This window comes from Haliotis rubra, unplaced genomic scaffold (genome assembly GCF_003918875.1).
Source record: "Haliotis rubra isolate DU_JTF1 unplaced genomic scaffold, ASM391887v1 Scf147, whole genome shotgun sequence".
NCBI lineage: Eukaryota > Metazoa > Mollusca > Gastropoda > Lepetellida > Haliotidae > Haliotis > Haliotis rubra.
In genome coordinates, this window is record NW_025765414.1 from 1,712,819 (window position 1) to 1,733,605 (window position 20,787).

General features: G+C 42.9%; 1 protein-coding gene across 1 annotated transcript; it reads right to left on the reverse strand.

Moving 5' to 3' along the window:
* Positions 1-471: 471 nt before the first annotated feature.
* LOC124269723 (uncharacterized protein DDB_G0271670-like) lies at positions 472-20,787 on the reverse strand. The gene is made up of 3 exons (XM_046704751.1): positions 20,580-20,787; positions 9,936-10,098; positions 472-1,948 (listed from the first exon to the last, which is right to left on the reverse strand). Exons 1-3 carry the CDS (start codon positions 20,785-20,787, stop codon positions 472-474), a joined length of 1,848 nt encoding a protein of 615 aa, XP_046560707.1.

Below are 20,787 nucleotides of genomic sequence, written 5' to 3' on the forward strand. Positions count from 1 at the left end.
TTTGAAGAAAAACCTTTTCTGAATCACATCATAAACTTTGGGGATTTGTGTCTCTGATTTGGGTGAGTTTTAACGCTGTTTGAAAGGGTTTTAATTAATTCCTTGTTGTTTTACGCCGCACTCAGCAGTATTCCAGCTATATGACGGCGGTCTGTAAATAATCGAGTCTGGACCAGACAAACCAGTGATCAACAGCATAAGCATCCAAACCATGCCAGCGAGCCTGACCTCCAGATCGCCTTAGTTGCCTCTTACGACAAGTATGGGTTACTGAAGATCAATTCTAACCCGTATCTTTAAAGTCAACATTATTCTTGAAGACGTGAACACATTCAGGTTTTGTCAATGGTTTATGTACGATATTATCGATAACACAACCGATATCACAATTTTCATATCGATAATAATTGATAACGTTTCCTATCGACGATATTTCTTATTATCGATCGAATTACAACCCCATCTGGAGCTCTAACCCTTTTTGCCTTTATCATTTCCATTTCCGTTTTCTGATTGTGACTCAACAGCTGCCTGTAACACAATACCTGATTGCGACTCACCTCCTGATTGCGACTCAACAGTTGCCTGTAACACAGCGTTTCCATTTCCGTTTTCTGATTGTGACTCAACAGCTGCCTGTGACACAGCGTTTCCATTTCCGTTTTCTGATTGTGACTCAACAGTTGCCTGTAACACAGCGTTTTCATTTCCGTTTTCTGATTGTGACTCAACAGCTGCCTGTAACACAATACCTGATTGCGACTCACCACCTGATTTTGACTCAACAGTTGCCTGTAACACAGCGTTTCCATTTCCGTTTTCTGATTGTGACTCAACAGTTGCCTGTAACACAGCGTTTCCATTTCCGTTTTCTGATTGTGACTCAACAGCTGCCTGTGACACAATACCTGATTGCGACTCACCACCTGATTTTGACTCAACAGTTGCCTGTAACACAGCGTTTCCATTTCCGTTTTCTGATTGTGACACAACAGCTGCCTGTAACACACTACCTGATTGCGACTCACCACCTGATTGCGACTCAACAGTTGCCTGTAACACAGCGTTTCCATTTCCGTTTTCTGATTGTGACACAACAGCTGCCTGTAACACACTACCTGATTGCGACTCACCACCTGATTTTGACTCAACAGCTGCCTGTAACACAGCGTTTCCATTTCCGTTTTCTGATTGTGACTCAACAGTTGCCTGTAACACAGCGTTTCCATTTCCGTTTTCTGATTGTGACTCAACAGCTGCCTGTAACACACTACCTGATTGCGACTCACCAGCTGATTTTGACTCAACAGTTTCCTGTAACACACTACCTGATTGCGACTCACCACCTGATTGCGACTCAACAGCTGCCTGTGACACACCACCTGATTGTGACCCATCATCTGATTCCGTTCCCACACTTGATTCCAACCCAACGGCTGCCTGTGACTCACCAGCTGATTGCATCCCAACAACTACTTGGAGCCCTTGTGAACCCATTGACCCAGGCTTTGTACCACCTGACACACCCGTTGATTGACCCTGAGGTGTTGATGTTGTGGTTGTGCTGGATGTAGTGGAGCTCGTAGTAGGCGATGTTGTGGTTGTGCTGGATGTAGTGGAGCTCGTAGTAGGCGATGTTGTGGTTGTGCTGGATGTAGTGGAGCTCGTAGTAGGGGATGTTGTGGTTGTGCTTGATGTAGTGGAGCTCGAAGTAGGCGTAGGCGATGTTGTGTCGTAGGCGATGTTGTGGTTGTAGTAGTGGAGCTCGTAGTAGGCGATGTTGTAGCTGTGGCTGATGTAGTGGCGGGTGCTCGCGTTGTCGTACTGACCGGCTCCCTTGTTGCGAAAGAGTCTTGTATTTGAGGACTTCCGCCCAGCAGGTTCAGCAATGGAATGCTCAATTCTGGCAGCCCCGTCCCTGTGTTTGTAACCGTGTGACTTACCGCATCTGGAATGATCAAGTTCAAATTTAAGTTCAGTTTATTCTAAAAAAACCTCCACATTTGGTGGTACAAGAGAAAGTCAAACATAATTCATATAAATACATATAAATACATATAAATACATATAAACAAACATGACAAAATGACAAGCTTCACACATTGTACCCATGTGGGGAATCGAACCAGGGTCTTCGGCGTGACGAGCAAACGCTTTAACCACAAGGCTACCCCACTGCCCCCTCGAAAAAAGGTACTCTGATCATATTTCATGTATCCATGGATACCACGGTGATGATGTCGCAAAGACACGTGGATGAGATGTTCAAATGATGAGTGAGTGAGTGTAGTTTAACGCCGCACTCAGCAATATTCCAATTATATGACGGCGGTCTGTAAATAATCGAATCTGGACCAGACAATCCAGTGATCAACAGCATGAGCATCGATCTGCGCAATTGGGAACCGATGACATGTGTCAACCAAGTCAGCGAGCCTGACCAACTGATCCCGTTAGTCGCCTCTTACGACAAGCATGGGTTACTGAAGATCAATATTCTAACCCGGACCTTCACGGGTTGAAATGATGAAATGTTGTATTGGACTTTTAAATATCAAAGGAGAACCCGTTATGAGAGATGGGTCCTCAGATCACCGTTCATACTGGTTTTTTTCGGACCCAAGTTTTACAGGGGAATACTCTACGTACAACAAACTATGTATCTGATGAAGAGTACCATACCATGGATATGTAACTGATAATGTTCAAGATACTTATGATACGCAATTTGGAAGAATCGAGAAGGCGAATTGGACAGGTAGAACATATGGCGGACAGCATGGTGTGAAATAATAGGCACATATGATCCATAATAACCACAACTTGAATGAGTGAGTGAGTTTAGTTTTACGACGCACTCAGCAATATTCCAGCTATATGGCGGCGGTCTGTAAATAATCGAGCCTGGACCAGACAATCCAGTGATCAACAGCATGAGCATCGATCTGCGTAATTGGGAACCGAGGACATGTGCCAATCAAGTCAGCGAGTCTGACCACCCGATCCCGTTAGTCGCCTCTTACCACAAAGCATATTCGCCTTTTGTGGCAAGCATGAGTTGCTGAAGACCTATTCTACCCCGGATCTTCACGGGTCCAACTTGGATGAACCTGATCACCCACAATGGATACCAAATACTCCTCATGGTACATGATACATGATCTAGCCCACCACCGTTCATTATATAGTCAGATCCAGTCAAACTGTGATTCATCGGTCCATGGTACATGGTACATGATACATGATCTAGTCCACCACCCTCCATTATATAGTCAGATCCAGACAAACTGTGATTCATCGGCCCATGGTACATGATACATGATCTAGCCCATCACCCTTCATTATATAGTCAGATCCAGACAAACTGTGATTCATCGGCCCACATGATACATGATCTAGCCCATCACCCTCCATTATATAGTCAGATCCAGTCAAACTGTGATTCATCGGTCCATGGTACATGGTACATGATACATGATCTAGTCACACCACCCTCCATTATATAGTCAGATCCAGACAAACTGATTCATCGGTCCATGGTACATGGTACATGATACATGATCTAGCCCACCACCCTCCATTATATAGTCAGATCCAGTCAAACTCATGATTCATCGGATTCATCGGCCCATGGTACATGGTACATGATACATGATCTAGTCCACCACCGTTCATTATATAGTCAGATCCAGTACAAACTGTGATTCATCGGTCCATGGTACATGGTACATGATACATGATCTAGCTCACCACCCTCCATTATACAGTCAGATCCAGACAAACTGTGATTCATCGGCCCATGGTACATGATACATGATCTAGCCCACCACCCTCCATATATATAGTCAGATCCAGTCAAACTGTGATTCATCGGTCCATGGTACATGGTACATGATACATGATCTAGCCCACCACCCTTCATTATATAGTCAGATCCAGTCAAACTGTGATTCATCGGTCCATGGTACATGATACATGATCTAGTCCACCACCCTTCATTATATAGTCAGATCCAGTCAAACTGTGATTCATCGGTCCATGGTACATGGTACATGATACATGATCTAGCCCACCACCTCTTCTATTATATAGTCAGATCCAGTCAAACTGTGATTCATCGGTCCATGGTACATGATACATGATCTAGCTCACCACCCTCCATTATATAGTCAGATCCAGTCAAACTGTGATTCATCGGTCCATGGTACATGGTACATGATACATGATCTAGCCCACCACCCTTCATTATATAGTCAGATCCAGTCAAACTGTGATTCATCGGTCCATGGTACATGGTACATGATACATGATCTAGCCCACCACCCTCTATTATATAGTCAGATCCAGTCAAACTGTGATTCATCGGTCCATGGTACATGGTACATGATACATGATCTAGCCCATCACCCTTCATTATATAGTCAGATCCAGACAAACTGTGATTCATCGGTCCATGGTACATGGTACATGATACATGATCTAGTCCACCACCCTTCATTATATAGTCAGATCCAGTCAAACTGTGATTCATCGGTCCATGGTACATGGTACATGATACATGATCTAGTCCACCACCGTTCATTATATAGTCAGATCCAGTCAAACTGTGATTCATCGGTCCATGGTACATGGTACATGATACATGATCTAGTCCACCACCCTACATTATATAGTCAGATCCAGTCAAACTGTGATTCATCGGTCCATGATCCAGTCAAACTGTACATGATACATAGCTCCACCACCCTCCATTATATAGTCAGATCCATCATCGGTCCATGATCTAGTCCACCACCGTTCATTATATAGTCAGATCCAGTCAAACTGTGATTCATCGGTCCATGGTACATGGTACATGATACATGATCTAGTCCACCACCCTTCATTATACAGTCAGATCCAGTCAAACTGTGATTCATCGGTCCATGGTACATGGTACATGATACATGATCTAGTCCACCACCCTTCATTATATAGTCAGATCCAGTCAAACTGTGATTCATCGGTCCATGGTACATGGTACATGACATGATCTAGTCCACCACCCTTCATTATATAGTCAGATCCAGACAAACTGTGATTCATCGGTCCATGGTACATGGTACATGATACATGATCTAGCCTCACCACCCTTCATTATACAGTCAGATCCAGTCAAACTGTGATTCATCGGTCCATGGTACATGGTACATGATACATGATCTAGCTCACCACCCTCCATTATATAGTCAGATCCAGTCAAACTGTGATTCATCGGTCCATGGTACATGGTACATGATACATGATCTAGCTCACCACCCTCCATTATATAGTCAGATCCAGTCAAACTGTGATTCATCGGTCCATGGTACATGATACATGATGCATGATCTAGTGCACCACCGTTCATTATATAGTCAGATCCAGACAAACTGTGATTCATCGGTCCATGGTACATGGTACATGATACACGATCTAACCCACCACCCTCCATTATATCGTCAGATCCAGACAAACTGTGATTCATCGGTCCATGGTACATGGTACATGATACATGATCTAGCTCACCACCCTCCATTATTAAGTCAGATCCAGTCAAACTGTGATTCATAGGTCCATGGTACATGATACATGATATAGTCCACCACCCTCCATTATACTGTCAGATCCAGACAAACTGTGATTCATCGGTCCATGGTACATGGTACATGATACATGATCTAGCTCACCACCCTCCATTATATAGTCAGATCCAGTCAAACTGTGATTCATCGGTCCATGGTACATGGTACATGATACATGATCTAGCTCACCACCCTTCATTATATAGTCAGATCCAGTCAAACTGTGATTCATCGGTCCATGGTACATGATACATGATACATGATCTAGCACCACCGTCCTCTATTACACTGTCAGATCCAGTCAAACTGTGATTCATCGGTCCATGGTACATGGTACATGATACATGATCTAGTCCACCACCGTTCATTATATAGTCAGATCCAGTCAAACTGTGATTCATCGGTCCATGGTACATGGTACATGATACATGATCTAGCCCACCACCCTCTCCATTATACAGTCAGATCCAGACAAACTGTGATTCATCGGTCCATGGTACATGGTACATGATACATGATCTAGTCCACCACCGTTCATTATATAGTCAGATCCAGTCAAACTGTGATTCATCGGTCCATGGTACATGGTACATGATACATGATCTAGCTCACCACCCTCAATTATACAGTCAGATCCAGTCAAACTGTGATTCATCGGTCCATGGTACATGGTACATGATACATGATCTAGCTCACCACCCTCTATTATATAGTCAGATCCAGTCAAACTGTGATTCATCGGTCCATGGTACATGGTACATGATACATGATCTAGCCCACCACCCTTCATTATATAGTCAGATCCAGTCAAACTGTGATTCATCGGTCCATGGTACATGGTACATGATACATGATCTAGCTCACCACCGTTCATTATATAGTCAGATCCAGACAAACTGTGATTCATCGGTCCATGGTACATGGTACATGATACATGATCTAGCTCACCACCGTTCATTATATAGTCAGATCCAGTCAAACTGTGATTCATCGGTCCATGGTACATGGTACATGATACATGATCTAGCCCACCACCCTTCATTATATAGTCAGATCCAGACAAACTGTGATTCATCGGTCCATGGTACATGGTACATGATACATGATCTAGTCCACCACCCTTCATTATATAGTCAGATCCAGTCAAACTGTGATTCATCGGTCCATGGTACATGGTACATGATGATCATCAGATCTAGTCTACCACCCTTCATTATATAGTCAGATCAAGACAAACAGTGATTCATCGGTCCATGGTACATGGTACATGATACATGATCTAGCTCACCACCCTCCACTATACAGTCAGATTCAGTCAAACTGTTATTCATCGGTCCATGGTACATGGTACATGATACATGATCTAGCTCACCACCCTCCTACTAAACAGTCAGTTCCAGTCAAACTGTGATTCATCGGTCCATGGTACATGATACATGATGCATGATCTAGTCCACCACCGTTCATTATATAGTCAGATCCAGTCAAACTGTGATTCATCGGTCCATGGTACATGATACATGATCTAGCCCACCACCCTCCATTATATAGTCAGATCCAGTCAAACTGTGATTCATCGGTCCATGGTACATGGTACATGATACATGATCTAGCCCACCACCCTTCATTATATAGTCAGATCCAGTCAAACTGTGATTCATCGGTCCATGGTATATGCTCTTGTCCACAACCCCATTATAGATACTATCAAAGGAAAAGAAACGCATAGGCCAGAAATCTGTGGCGAAAATGTATTTTCCGACATGTATAAGTCGTCCACAAAGAGACTATTGTGCATGAAGTTTGACATCAGTTTAGAAGAAGGAAATGTCTATCCAACCAAGTGGAGACGCTGAGCGCGATGGTGACGACGTAGCATGGTCTCGACGTCGGATCTCCTGGCTCTCAGACCAATCTCTTTCAACTTGTTCCGTACAGTTTGACCGGACATCCTCCGATGTGCTCTCACCCGTGGCAGTACGATCACGCAAATGTAGTACCCGGATGTACCGATCTTGGGCTGCAGTGGTGACTCGAGGTCTGCCTGTAAGAGGACGATCATTTGTTATACCTGTTTGGTTGTAACGAGCTGCAAGCCGTGATATCATGCTCAGACTAACATTCAGACGCCTGGCAACAGAAGATTGATAATCTCCAGCTTGCATTCTTTCAATGGCGATGTTCCGTGTCGCAGCGTCAAGACGTGGCGTAGTGATTTGACCTTGAAACTCCTTCAAAACGAATGCCGATTTCCGAAAGTAATCTGGATTTTTAAAGCCAGGCAGTGCATGCTCTTTGCTGCCCAATTTCAACTGGAAGGTGATTGTTGTTGCGTTGTGGCGATACCTTTTTAATCATTGTAAGAAATTTCATCAAAATCAACATTTTCAGGTAAAGTCGATTTTGTACTAAAATCATGTTATCAACACTTTTGTTGCATATTTTGACGATTGTTTGAACCAGGGAGACTATATAAGGCCTGTTGTAGAGTATCCCTGTTTGAACACAATAGGTAATTAATAGATTTTAAAAAATACAAAACACCTAGGCGTTGCTTTTTTGGGATAGTATATTAGGGTTGTGGGCGAGATCATGTATCATGTACCATATAGCGATGAATCACAATGCGGCTGGATCTGTTGATAATATGTTGAGTGCTTGGCTAGATAATGCTTTATATACCATGGACCGATGAATCACACTGCGACTGGACCTGTTGAAATAAGTCAAGTCAAAACGTTGATTACACAACAGTCTTGTTTCCTGTTGACTGGGTTCCGTCCTATTGCGCAACTTAGTACAATAACCAGTCAAGAATTTTGAGACCAGTTCATTTAACTGGATAGTTTAAACTTAAAATTCATTTGTAAATACCATTTTCTTATGAAACAAAAAATTGGAATTCAGTGTAACAATAATTGTCTATTTTCTCTTTCACACGAGAAAATTCGGATCGGCTGAAAAGTAGGTCATTATCTGAATAGGTTAATGAGACTCATGTTTCGGTTTAGTAAGTGCAGTGCGAGATAGTATCTAATATGGACCGATGGATGACATTGTGGCAGAATCTGATGAAACCCCATTGAAAATCAAGTTTAGTTTTCCGCCGCTTTAGCAATATTCAAGCAATATCACGGCGGGGGACTCCAGAAATGGACTTCACATATTGTACCCATGTGGGGACTCGAACCCATGTTTTCGGCTTTTATCACTAGGCTATTCCAGCGCCCGCAACAGACAACATATGATGTTTGTTTGACCAACGAAACATAATATGTGTACCAGATGGTGTAGATGGCTCTACCACAAGGTAATCCAATAGATATATTCAGACAAGTTAATTTCATTGCGTCTTCATAATAACTCGTAATTCTAGTACGTGGAGCGGTGGGGTAGCCTAGCGCTTCACTCCGAAGATCCGGGTTCGATTCCCCACATGGGTACAATTGGAAGCCCATTTCTGGTGTCCCCAGTCGTGATATTTCTGGAATAATGCGAAAAGCGAAGTAAAACTAAACTTACTCACTATACCAGGACGTACCTGCGGCTTCACAACGAGCATCCGGGTTCGGTGTTTTCACCCCAATGTTATTACAGGTCACATACAATATCCCTTTTTTGTTGTAGCCTGTTTCACACTGGAAGATGTGGGACACCGCTCCCCCTGACCGAAAGCTAGCTTCCCCGGTAGGAACCCAGTGATCGGGGACACCAACAGTCCAGTCCCTGCAAGACGGATCTGCAATACATATTTGTGATGAAGGGCATTTAGAGTGAGTGAGTTTAGTTTTACGCCGCACTCAGCAATATTCCAGCTATATGGTGGCGGTCTGTAAATAATCGGATCTCGACCAGACAATCCAGGGATCAACAGCATGAACATCGATCTACGCAACTGGGAGCCGATGACATGTGTCAACCAAGTCAGCGAACCACCCGATCCAGTAAGTCGCACTTTACGACAAGCATGGGTAACCGAAAATCAGTTCTAACCCGGATCTTCACGGGTTCAACACTATGAAGAAGTAAACCCAGTTTAGATTGGATTTCAGATTTTACAAAATGAGTGATAAATTTAAACACTTACGATAGACGATTTCTTTGCAATTTGACTCCGATGTTAACTCCGGGCTGATGTCTTCTAAACCTGTTTTTTGTTTGAAGAACAAACACACTCCTCCTTCCCTCCTAGGCCTGACATTGGTATTGAAAATTCCACACTCAGTTATGCTGCCAGTACACGGAGCTGTGGTAGTTGCAGGAGACATCCAGTCGCAGTGGACAGCAACTGTACAGTTATCATCATCGGTTATACACTTTTTTTGACAAAACCTTTGACCCTTGTTTTCAACTCTTTTGGTGAACTCAAGCACCATGTTGATTCCAAGGTTCATGTTGGAGACGTCACTGACACCAACGTTGTTGTATGGTGTCCTGGTGGATATAGTTGGGCTCTCGAAACCACTTGGAGGCACTATCTCTGCTGTTGGAAGCGCTGGAGCCGAAGCTGGAGCTGGAGCTGGAGCTGGAGCTGGAGCTGGAGCTGGAGCTGGAGCCTCAATCGTTCCTGAGACATTTAACCAAATAACAGTTTCTAACATTTTTGTTTTCAAAAGTTCATAGTTTGTTGGACAAAGGGATCAGCATTGCCATTTAATATTTCACATCTACCAATGAGATATATTCTGATGTCATATTGATTTGCGTTTTCCTGTAATGACTGAACGTACCAGGTAGTCTTGTGCCCGAAAATGAGGAAAATCATCCAGAACGTATAAACACGTGTCATTTTAGTGAGTCTGGTTTAGGGTCACTCAATCACTAAACTTTATATATACTGACGAAAACAAGTAACTGTGCGTTATACAAAATCCAATTCTGCAATCATGTAATGCATCTTTCATGAACATTCATGAACACATCTTCACCACATCTACTGGCAAACAAGGATAAGTTGGACCGGCGCAGAGAACGTGTTTACGAGAAGTAGTATGATGCACGGCAATGAGCAAACATTTGGTTTGTGAAAGGTAGAGCAGATGTAGGCTATAAAAAAAGTAAGGCCAGAAATACTTGGAAAATGTTTTTTTTCTTCAATATGAATATGATGAATTTGACACAAGATAAAAGCACATATATGATATATGTACGACTCTCCCTAGTTGGATGTTACAGCTCAGATGAAACAATGCACTTGAGGGGTGACTTCACAGGAAGACATTTTAATGTTTTAACAACATTCGTAAATATTCTAAGTACAGACTGTAGTTTTGAAATACAGACTATAATTATTCATATAGTATCAACTAATTAAATTGCATAAATGATTGTAAAAGGTTTTGTTTGTTGAACATCTATATGTGAAAAAGATGGAACTCTTGTAGTACATGTAGTTATATTCAAAATAATTACGTAAATAAAGTCTTAATTCAAATCGCATAGATAATCTTGTTCACCCATAGAAGTTTTCACATGTATGAGCACTGAACTGGCAACCTGCGACTTGATATCTCTGCAGAACAATTAATTTCGAATTTATTCCAGTATTTCATACTGGAGAAACAAAGGGAGAAACCTCTCGTCAGATTTGACAGGGTTTACTATAGAATGTGTAAAGCCCCTAATTTGACATATAGTCAGTTTTACAAAGTTGTAAACATATCAGTTACCTCAGGTGTCGTGTCAAAATCAAAACCAGATAGGAAACACAAACTGGATAGCTTTGATAAGGGTGTCATACGCCGTGCAGTATATAAACTGTATGAACGCAAAATCCCACCGACGTGTACTAAAATACATGAGTTCAAATATACAATAAATGTCTCGAAAACAACACTTATTGTAGTTCTGGTAGAAATGGGGTTCAGGTACACCAGAAGAGGAGATGCCAGAGCTGTGTTTAGAGAAATGTACTCAATCCTGCCAATGCGATCAGCTTAGCTCAGAACAGTTGAAGAATACCGCAATTTGGGGTTTCAAATTATATACCTTGATGAAACCTGGTGTAATAAAAATCACTCAACCGATGGGATGTGGCTTCCTTCAGATTGTTCTAAGGCACCAGTGTTACCATCAGGCAAAGGTAGACGCCTGATCATCTTGCATGCTGGTACCCGTAGCAAGGGACTGATTCGGGGTTGTGACTTTGTTTTTGAGGCCAAGAAATCTGATGGTGATTACCATAGCGAAATGAATGGGCAGGGTTTTTGGATTGGTTCGAACATCAGCTTTTACCGCAGCTGGACGAACCAAGCGTTATCATTTTGGATAACGCCAGTTACCATAACCTGCATGTCCCTGGTACCATCACACCCACCATGAGCAATCTCAAGGCTCAGTTGCAGGATTTACTCACTTCCTGTAACGTGCCTTATAGGCAATCAGAAACAAAGCCCCAGCTTATGGATAAAATCCGGCAGCACAAAAAGCCAATCCAGTACAATCAAGTACAATCCAGTACATCATTTACGAACTAACTGCAAAACAAGGCCACATAGTTCTGCGTACACCAGTACGGCACTGTGAGCTCAATCCCATCAGCTGATCTGGGGTAACTGTGAGAATTTTATTGCTCGCAATAATACCACATTCACGCTTTCAAACGTTAAAGAGCTTGTGTATGCTTCTTTTGCGAGAATTACCCCAGACGTATGGCTAAAGGCTGAAGGTCGTGTTCTCAAAATCGAGGACGAAACCGTCTGCGGGACGGCGTTAACGCCAGCCGAATTGCACTGTTGAGTCCTCGACAAGCAGTGATACTGACACTTGATATTTTGAGACGGTCCCTGACATGCACTGCCCATGCGTTACATAACGCTGTACACCCTGTGCCTGCCAGGTGGGCAGGTGCCTTCAAAGATGTTTCTTTGAAGTGTTTCTACCATGGATTTTCTGCGTTTTTCGATATTTTGAGTAATCATTATGATTAGGGAATGGTACATCGTGATTACTCATATTCCATATTAGGTCGAGGTGGTATATGATTGATTATATATGAGTTTGGAACCATATGAAATACCAACCATAAACAAATAATTGCCAAAAGCATTTTCCAATAATTTCTGGCCTTACTGCCTTTTTGGTACGTGCTCACGCTCGTGCTCATTAACTCACGTTGGTGTAGGAAGTCGCACTACACCATCATGAGAAAACCTCGGGCCTTAGCTCCACATTAGCAAGCGCCAGTGGGCGGCACTCATACATGCTAATACGGGTCAATTGTCAGGTCGGTGCTCAACTTATCCTTGTTTGCCAGTAGGTCGAGATTCAAAATTTGCAACAGAATGTTCATGCACAGCGGAAGTTTCAATGTTTGCAGGTGATTTTGAGAATGACACGTGTTGTTTTGTTTTAAAGTGAACAGCAGAAATGAGTGTTCAGCTCACGAAAACTCTTTGTTTGGCGTCTTCGCTCCATGATCGTGTTGAGGACATTACTGGCGCAAAACGAAATTGTCACTCATTTTAATGTTCATTGTTCTATCAAACATTAAATGAAGCAAACAGACTATTAGCAAGAGGTGAAAAGCACGTTATTTCATTCAGTTAAAATATCTGAAGTGTGAATTCTGAACATGTCCCAAAGTGGCAGTCTAAGCCCTACGGTCGTGTTGATTTACTACCGCTTGTGGTTAGAAATTACCAAGTTAATTGACATCGAATGCAAATCTACGATTTCACGTGCACTAATGTATGATATATGTCATCCGGACTCCATCGAAGTAATTAAATTCGTACTGTGACGTAATTTAGGAATAACGTCAAACTAAAACGACGTCACAGCTAAAGATTGTTGACGTCATTTGATCACTGTGGTTTACTAAGGCGTTGTGTGCACTGGTATGAAAGGGAGCTGAGAAGATCAAATAATATTTAAAGGATATTTTCAGCAAAATCTGCATTATGCTCTTCATTTAACCACCATTCATCCTCCAAACTAATACTGGTGATACGGGGCATGGGTAGCCCAATAGCTAAAGCGTTCGCTCGTCACACCGAAGACCCAAGTTCGATTCCCCAACTGGGTACAATGTGTGAAGCCCATTTCTGGAGTACCCGCCCTGATGTTGCTGGAATATTGCTAAAGCGGCGTAAAACCAAACTCTATCACTCACTGACTCACCCACATCTGTCAATGGTCAATAATCAACTTGGCATGGAAACATGAAGTAAAGGATGACGTATCCTGCGACCTGGAGTACTGAATACCGCCTCCGTGGTGTAGTGGTTAGAGCGTCCGCCCGGAGTGCGGAAGGTCGCGGGTTCGAACCCCGACCGCGTCATACCAAAAGACGTTAAAATATGGTACTTGTTGGTCCCTGCCTGGCGCTCGGCATTAATGGGTACAACAAGGACTGGTCGGCTCGGAGTCCGTATACTGTGTCTGAGGTGTGTATTCATGCTTCACTGCGGTATGGTATCTCAGTGGGCTAGCACTATAAAACCAGCTTCAGTCTGGGCTAGTACAAGCAGCCACACATACACATACACACGCATGCACGTCGTCATATGAGCGAAATATTCTCCAGCGTGACGATAAACCCAATTTCACCTCACCTTACCTCACCTCACCTGGAGTACTGAACATAATGTGCACCCTACTTTGAATACATGACTCTGAGTATGACTTTAAACAATTGATTAGCTTTTGCATAAGCTTATGATGGGTGCCAATTGTGGGGCAAATGGCATCATCAGTATTGTGAGTAAGTGAGTCAATTTTTACGAAGCTTTTAGTAATATTCCAGCAATATCACAGCGGGGCACACCAGAAATGGGCTTCACACATTGTGCCCATTAAAATTGATCTTCAGTAACCCATGCTTATCCTAAGAGGCGACCAACGTGATCGGAATATTGCTGAGTGCGGAATATAACTGAACTCACTCACTTACTTAAGCGTCACGAGAATACTTATTGTGATAGTGATTGATAAACATGCTCCTCATATGGTCGGAATTGTAGAATCGGCTATGCGTTTAGCAGATATTTCTTACGGAGGACTATAGGCTTCTGTCACTTTATCTTCTGCGTGTATCAAGAGAAGTTAATTGGTCTTTACGTCTTGTTGCTATTCAGGCAAGCATATATTGGTGGTCTGCATGTGGCCACACACATTTTGGCCAATATGTGTCTCATTGTAAATGCTGATTCGTCCATACGATCATGGAAGACTGAGGTAGCCAAGAGGTTACTGGGAATTCACGTATTTAGGCCCACACGAAATCTAGCCCAATTTTGATTTAATTCTTGGGTGTTTAGAGTGACGTCCCCCTTCCAAACGCCATGGCGAACCTCGACGTTTTTAACATTAGTAGTGCCTCTGCGAGGTTGTCACGTTTACAGAATATTTTGGACACCGGTTACAGGGCAGTTACTAGTGACAGAAATTGATCATCTTAACCCCTATGATGTGCATGCAGTTGCAGTTAAATTGAACCATGTGGTCATTCAATTTTAAATTTATAGACCAGTTTCCTGATAAAAGAGATAAAAAAACCCGATTCTTTATATTTTGTCAACATATTGCTCATTTTCGAATTTATGCCCTGGGCTTAAATATGGTTAAAATATTTCATCCCTAGAACAGTGATTTTCCATATTTAAACCCGGGGCTTAAATACGAAAAATCCAGGTAAAGCTTTCGTCCATGTGTATCCTCCACATTGATAGTGGTGGAATATTGCTAACAATGTAAAATCATAATCGCTCTGTCCAAACCATTGCCCTGGTATTAATGACATTTTAAGATGTGTTTTTCGTTTGTACAAGATGGGCAGAAATCATTTTGGGAAGATACCAAAGGATCAGAAAAGTGGGGAAATGTCCATGAAAACTCCTGTTTGTCTGGAGACACCAATATCACACTACTTCAGTGCTTTGTGTCGAAGGCTCAGAGAAATGATAACTATGTCCAAAGGTTTTACACATTCGGATATCACCAGCAGCAGAATCTGGCAAGATAAGCCTGATATTACATGGCCATGATGCATAGAAACTGAATCAATCCCTTCGGTACGGATATTCATCGTTATCTACCCCCGAACAATCTGTTTATGGTTTTACGCACTCAGCAATATTCCAACTTTAGGAGAGAGTTTTGTAATAATCGAGTCTGGACAATGCAATCCAGATATTGACATCATGGGCAATTGGGCTACGTCATTACGTCATGCATCAAACAAGCCAGCGAGGCTCACCACACGATCCCATTTGCCACCTTCTCTGAAAGGCATTGCTCATGAAAGGTTGCTCAGGATCATTTCTAAACTGTAGTTTCCTGGGTAGTCAAGTCAGACGTATGCCACGATTAGATAGGTGGGGTGCTAGGTACACATTATACTCCGGGTCCCACGTGTGTGATTGATGTGGTCTAGGGGAAGGGGAAGAGAGAGAGAATTGATCTCAATCAACTCTACCTGCCAACACGACATCTGAGGTCACAAGATCAACTGCTTCTCTGTGTCCCCTCCACTAGAACCAGAACATTTGGAGACAGATATTTCGACACATCCGGACCTGGAACAATCTGCCATTAAGTCTGAGGTCAGATTATGAACCGTCAGCTTTCAAAGCAAATCTAAAGACCTACTTCTTCCATGAGGCATACACTGTTCCCTTAATAAGACCTTAACAAGTTTTCAACTGCCAGTTCCTAGCTCAGTACAGCACTTTTGAGTGGTTCAACCAGATCCAAGCGCTCTACAAGTATTTTTTATAGATATAAATATCATTGAACTGTCTGAGCACACCTCATATAGGTGGTTTACTGCTGGTAGGATGATTGGATGGGTGACCGTGTTTGGCAGCTTGACTTGTGCTCCTGAGAGTTTCTAGGACTTGAAGCCTGCCCCACAACGAAGCACATGTGATACATGTAGTCTCGCCTTAGGCAAGTGAGTTTGTTCAAAATATTGCCTGTGTTCACCTAGTCGAACCCACCAAGAACGTACCGGAGAATATGAAGGCTCCCCAACCCAACACTGCAGCCTTCTGCATTACCCAGAGTGTCAGAAGGGCTGTGCTCCCGGTGGAGAACCCGGGCACTCTCCTGATCCTCGCCAACAGATCAGGAGGTACCAAACCAAGGGCACCGAGAACAATGGGGAGCCTGACGACAGTGTACTTGGGATGCAAGCGAGACATTTCAAAGGTGAGGTCCACATATTTATCATGCTTTTCCTGAATCCTGCCAATCACACTGCTGTCAAAAGGAACAGAAAATTCAATGATATAAATAAATTCATTGGCTTTATCAAAAAGGACAAGATCAGGTTTGTTGGCAGGAATTCTTCTGAGGCTGTATATGGGCTTATTCCACAGACGTTTGAAAGCATCATTTTCCATGATTCCCTGGACATGTTCAGGGTCGTACCATGGATGGATCTTGGAGTCAAAGTCACAGACATGGCGAAGAAGATAGTAAAAGGAACGAGCCATGCCATCATGTCGTTTAAGATATGCTGTTTGTGCCAAAGAAGGGCATCCACTGACAAGGTGTTGGACAGTCTCTGTAAATTCATTACACAGTCGACATTTCATATTGATATTTTCTTTAAGAATCACATTTTGGCGATTACGAGTGGGGAGTGACTGGTCCTGAGCAGCAAAAAGGAAGCCCTCAGTTTCACATTTAAGACCAGCCGACTTCATCCAGGCAAAGGAGTCGGTTGGATTGCTATTCTGTTCCAAACACTGCATGTACACACGATGCAGTGGTTTCTCAGAAAGCTTCTCCACAAATGACCGACTCTGGGCAGACTTGGTGAAGGACTTCACCTGGTTTACTCCCATCGCTGTACATCGCGTACAGCAGTACATCGCCATCAACAAAATCAACCTCAAAATTCAGATTTTGTCCAACAGCCTTGGCACGCTTAAAATAGCTGTGGAATTCCTTGCTTTTCATCATGAGTCTTCACATGCATCACCAGAAGATCATCCGACAAATAAATATGTGCAAAGTGCACAATAAAATTCTATCATGAAGAGCCTCCACGTTAATCAAACCCCGATCTCCAGAATTGATTGGCATATATAAACGATTGAGAGAGGAACGAGGGTGGTGAGCTCTGTTATCAGACATGATCCTTCTGGTCAGGCGCTCAAGACTGTGGATGTCTTGTTTTGTCCAATCAACTACTCCAAAGGAATAGGAAAGGACTGGCACAGCAAAAGTATTGGTGGCTTTGACCTTGTTTCGAGCATTTAGCTCTTTAAGCGAGATTTATACTCGGCCCGAAGTTTTTCTTGAATCAGGGCTTTCTGGAGCTTGTCTCGAATTTGTATTCCCAGATAGGTGTAGGCCTGATTTCCCACAAGATGCTTAATAACTCCTCCCCCCTGTGACTTGACCGATCCATCATTAACTACCTTGCCACGTTTCAAATGAAGAGTATTACAGTTGTCGAGTCCAAATGTCATGCCAATATTATTATAAAAAGGATTCGACAAGGAGAACCTGTTCTTTCAAATTGGCGTCTCCTTTGGCAAGGAGCTCGATGTCATCCATGTAAAGAAGGTGAGTAAGTGGTGTTGGGGGTCTGTGCTGAGGAGGTCTGGGATGGTAACCCTCCTCTTTATTGAGCAGAAAGCTCAAAGGATTTAGAGACAAACAAAAAAAGCAAAGGACTGAAGGAGTCCCCTTGAGATATTCCCCTTCTGATTGGAATAGATTTGAGTAGACCAGCAACTCATTAAAAACTTGACTAAATCAAGTAGTCGCTCAGGGAGGTCAATACAACTCAGAGACTTCAGAATCCATTTGTGAGGGAAAGAGTCGTATGCCTTTTGCTAGTCAATCAAGCACATGTAGAGGTTGCGGTGATATGTTTTAGCCTCTTCCAAAATCATTTTCTGTACAAGAAGTTGATCCTTGCACCCCCAACATCCCTTTCTTGCTCCCTTCTGCTCTCTGTAACTTATATCATTGGAAGAACAGTAAGATGACACGAGGTTTGTCAAACACCCTGTGAAGATTTTGTATTGTGTATTCAAACATGTCATAGGGCGGAAGTTTTGGGATCAGTCAAGTCCCCCTTTTTGGGAAGGAGTATGGTGCGACCTTTGCAGAACCATGGAGGAACATCACCTGTGTCCACGAGAGTATTGAAGCAGTGAAGTAATGGTGTTTGGACACAGGGGAACAGTTTCCAGTACCGGTTTCGAATGCCATCAGGCCCTGGAGCTGTATTAGATTTAGACTTTTTGATAACACTTTTCAGGCAATCTGGTGAGATGTAACAGACAAACGACCTAGTTATTTTCTCATGCATTGCATTGTCATAATCACGGACCCATGGTGCCTCCAGGTTACAGTCGCCGGGTACAGACCACAACTGTTTCCAGAACCTTTCATTGGCATCCATGGGAGGCCGTTTATTATGCTCACCATCACCGTTTGATTTCAGTTGCCTGCAGAAGTGTTTGTTTATTCTGTTCAAAATTGCCTGTGTTCACCTAGTCGAAGAACATACCGGAGAATATGAAGGCTCCCCAACCCCAACACTGCGGCCTTCTGCATTACCCAGAGTGTCAGAAGGGCTGTTTATTCTGATCCTCGCCAAGAGATCAGGAGGTACCAAACCATTTATTTTATTTTCTCATTTTTTCTTTCTTTCGGTCCAAACCTTTATTTTGGCCTTAAGGGAATCGACAATTTGGAGAAATACCTTTTCTGTCTTATACTGTAATTTTAATTTTCTTCAAATTGACTTTTGTCTTTTAGACATGGGATTCCCTGATGATCTTATTTTAAGGCACAGCTCTATCCAGGAAATGTTTCTTCTAGTTTCATTAAGTTTTACTTGAAACCGGTTTTTCTTTGATGTCTTGTTCTTAGAATTGGGTGTTTTTTCCTTAGAAACTGAGTGAAGTTCCTCCAAAGTTCGATTGGCAGCATAGACTCAGCAATTCACTTCAGTCCGCAGAAAGTTTCAAGGAAATAGCTTCATTTAATAAATCAATTTCATTTTTGGGAAAAGAAACGTTTAGTTGTTTAATTGGCCTCCACTTTTCCAAAGGTAAACCACAAATTTCCTCATAAATAGTGTTAAACATGATATAAACAGGGTTCTCAGAAAGATCTGCAACTGTAGAAGAAGAAGAATGAGAAGCAGAAATTTCGGGGCCAATTGGCTCTATGCCAGAAGGGTTTGTTTCGGGAAGAAGAGAGAGGTTCACGCGGACATCCATTAGAAGTTTTGGATCTGCTGCCACTTGAGCATTCTGCTCATGCAAAGGTTCCTGACGGGCAACAGTTGTGGGTTGAACTGGCTCACGGGGCATGAGATTATTAAGCCGCCGGAATTGATCTCGGAGATTTTGCTCCGTCAGGAAAGCATACATGGGCATGGCATTGTCCCAATGCAGCTTAAGCGACTTGCCATTGATGCGTTTATTATCAGGCCATCCTGTCGCTTTCGCACACTCAAGTAGTGTGGTTTTGAGATGGTTTGACCAAGATATTCTTGATCGGGTGCTGTGCCTTCCCTTGGGACAAGTCCCATCTCCAGTATGACTGCAGGAAGGCTGACTGGGCTGCGGAAGTGAATTAAAACTTTCCTCTTGGCTATCTGTAACCCAGTGAAAAACCAGCTTCGGGGGGTCAGCCCTAACTGGGTGATGCACGTTTGGTTCAGGGAATATAATTCCCCTATTTAGGCCCACCACGGAGAGGCGTACATAATCAGGCCCTTATTAGTATTATTTTTTACAGATTAAAGATAGTATGCAGCAGAGAGGGTTCGGGTGATCCTGGCACAGTCAGGCTGGTAAGGCTCATCATCAGCTCAGGGCCCTTGCCCCCTCTACACGCAGCCCAGACAGTGAATGGGACTTCTCCCAGGAAACACTGCCTAGTCGAACCCACCAAGAACTTTATTATTTTGTTTTACGGATTAAAGATTAATATTATTATTACTACGCAAAACACAATAAAGAACAAACAACATACCACCTTTCATCCCCAAATCCTTACCTGGAATGTGCGACAGTTCTAGCGCAGCAAAAAGGTCCGTGATAGTTGCATCTGGTGCTGGCTTGAAAGGTGCGATCTCTATATTGGTTCCAACAGGAGCAGTGTCCGTGTCAGGAGGTTTAAGTTGGCCTCCAAGCTGCATCGTCAACGTACTGTTGCTTCGGGCAAACGTTAAAAGGACCATGAGTGCGAGGACTGTCTGAGCCAT

What these genes read in the sequence shown, in the direction of transcription:
- LOC124269723 (XM_046704751.1), bottom strand. Translation starts at nt 20,787, where the DNA reads ATGGCTCAGACAGTCCTCGCACTCATGGTCCTTTTAACGTTTGCCCGA. An exon ending in AGAACTGTCGCACATTCCAG is followed by an intron (nt 10,099 to 20,579) that starts GTAAGGATTTGG and finishes CTTCGGCTCCAG; the next exon opens with CGCTTCCAACAGCAGAGATA. An exon ending in GTTGAAAACAAGGGTCAAAG is followed by an intron (nt 1,949 to 9,935) that starts GTTTTGTCAAAA and finishes TGATCATTCCAG; the next exon opens with ATGCGGTAAGTCACACGGTT.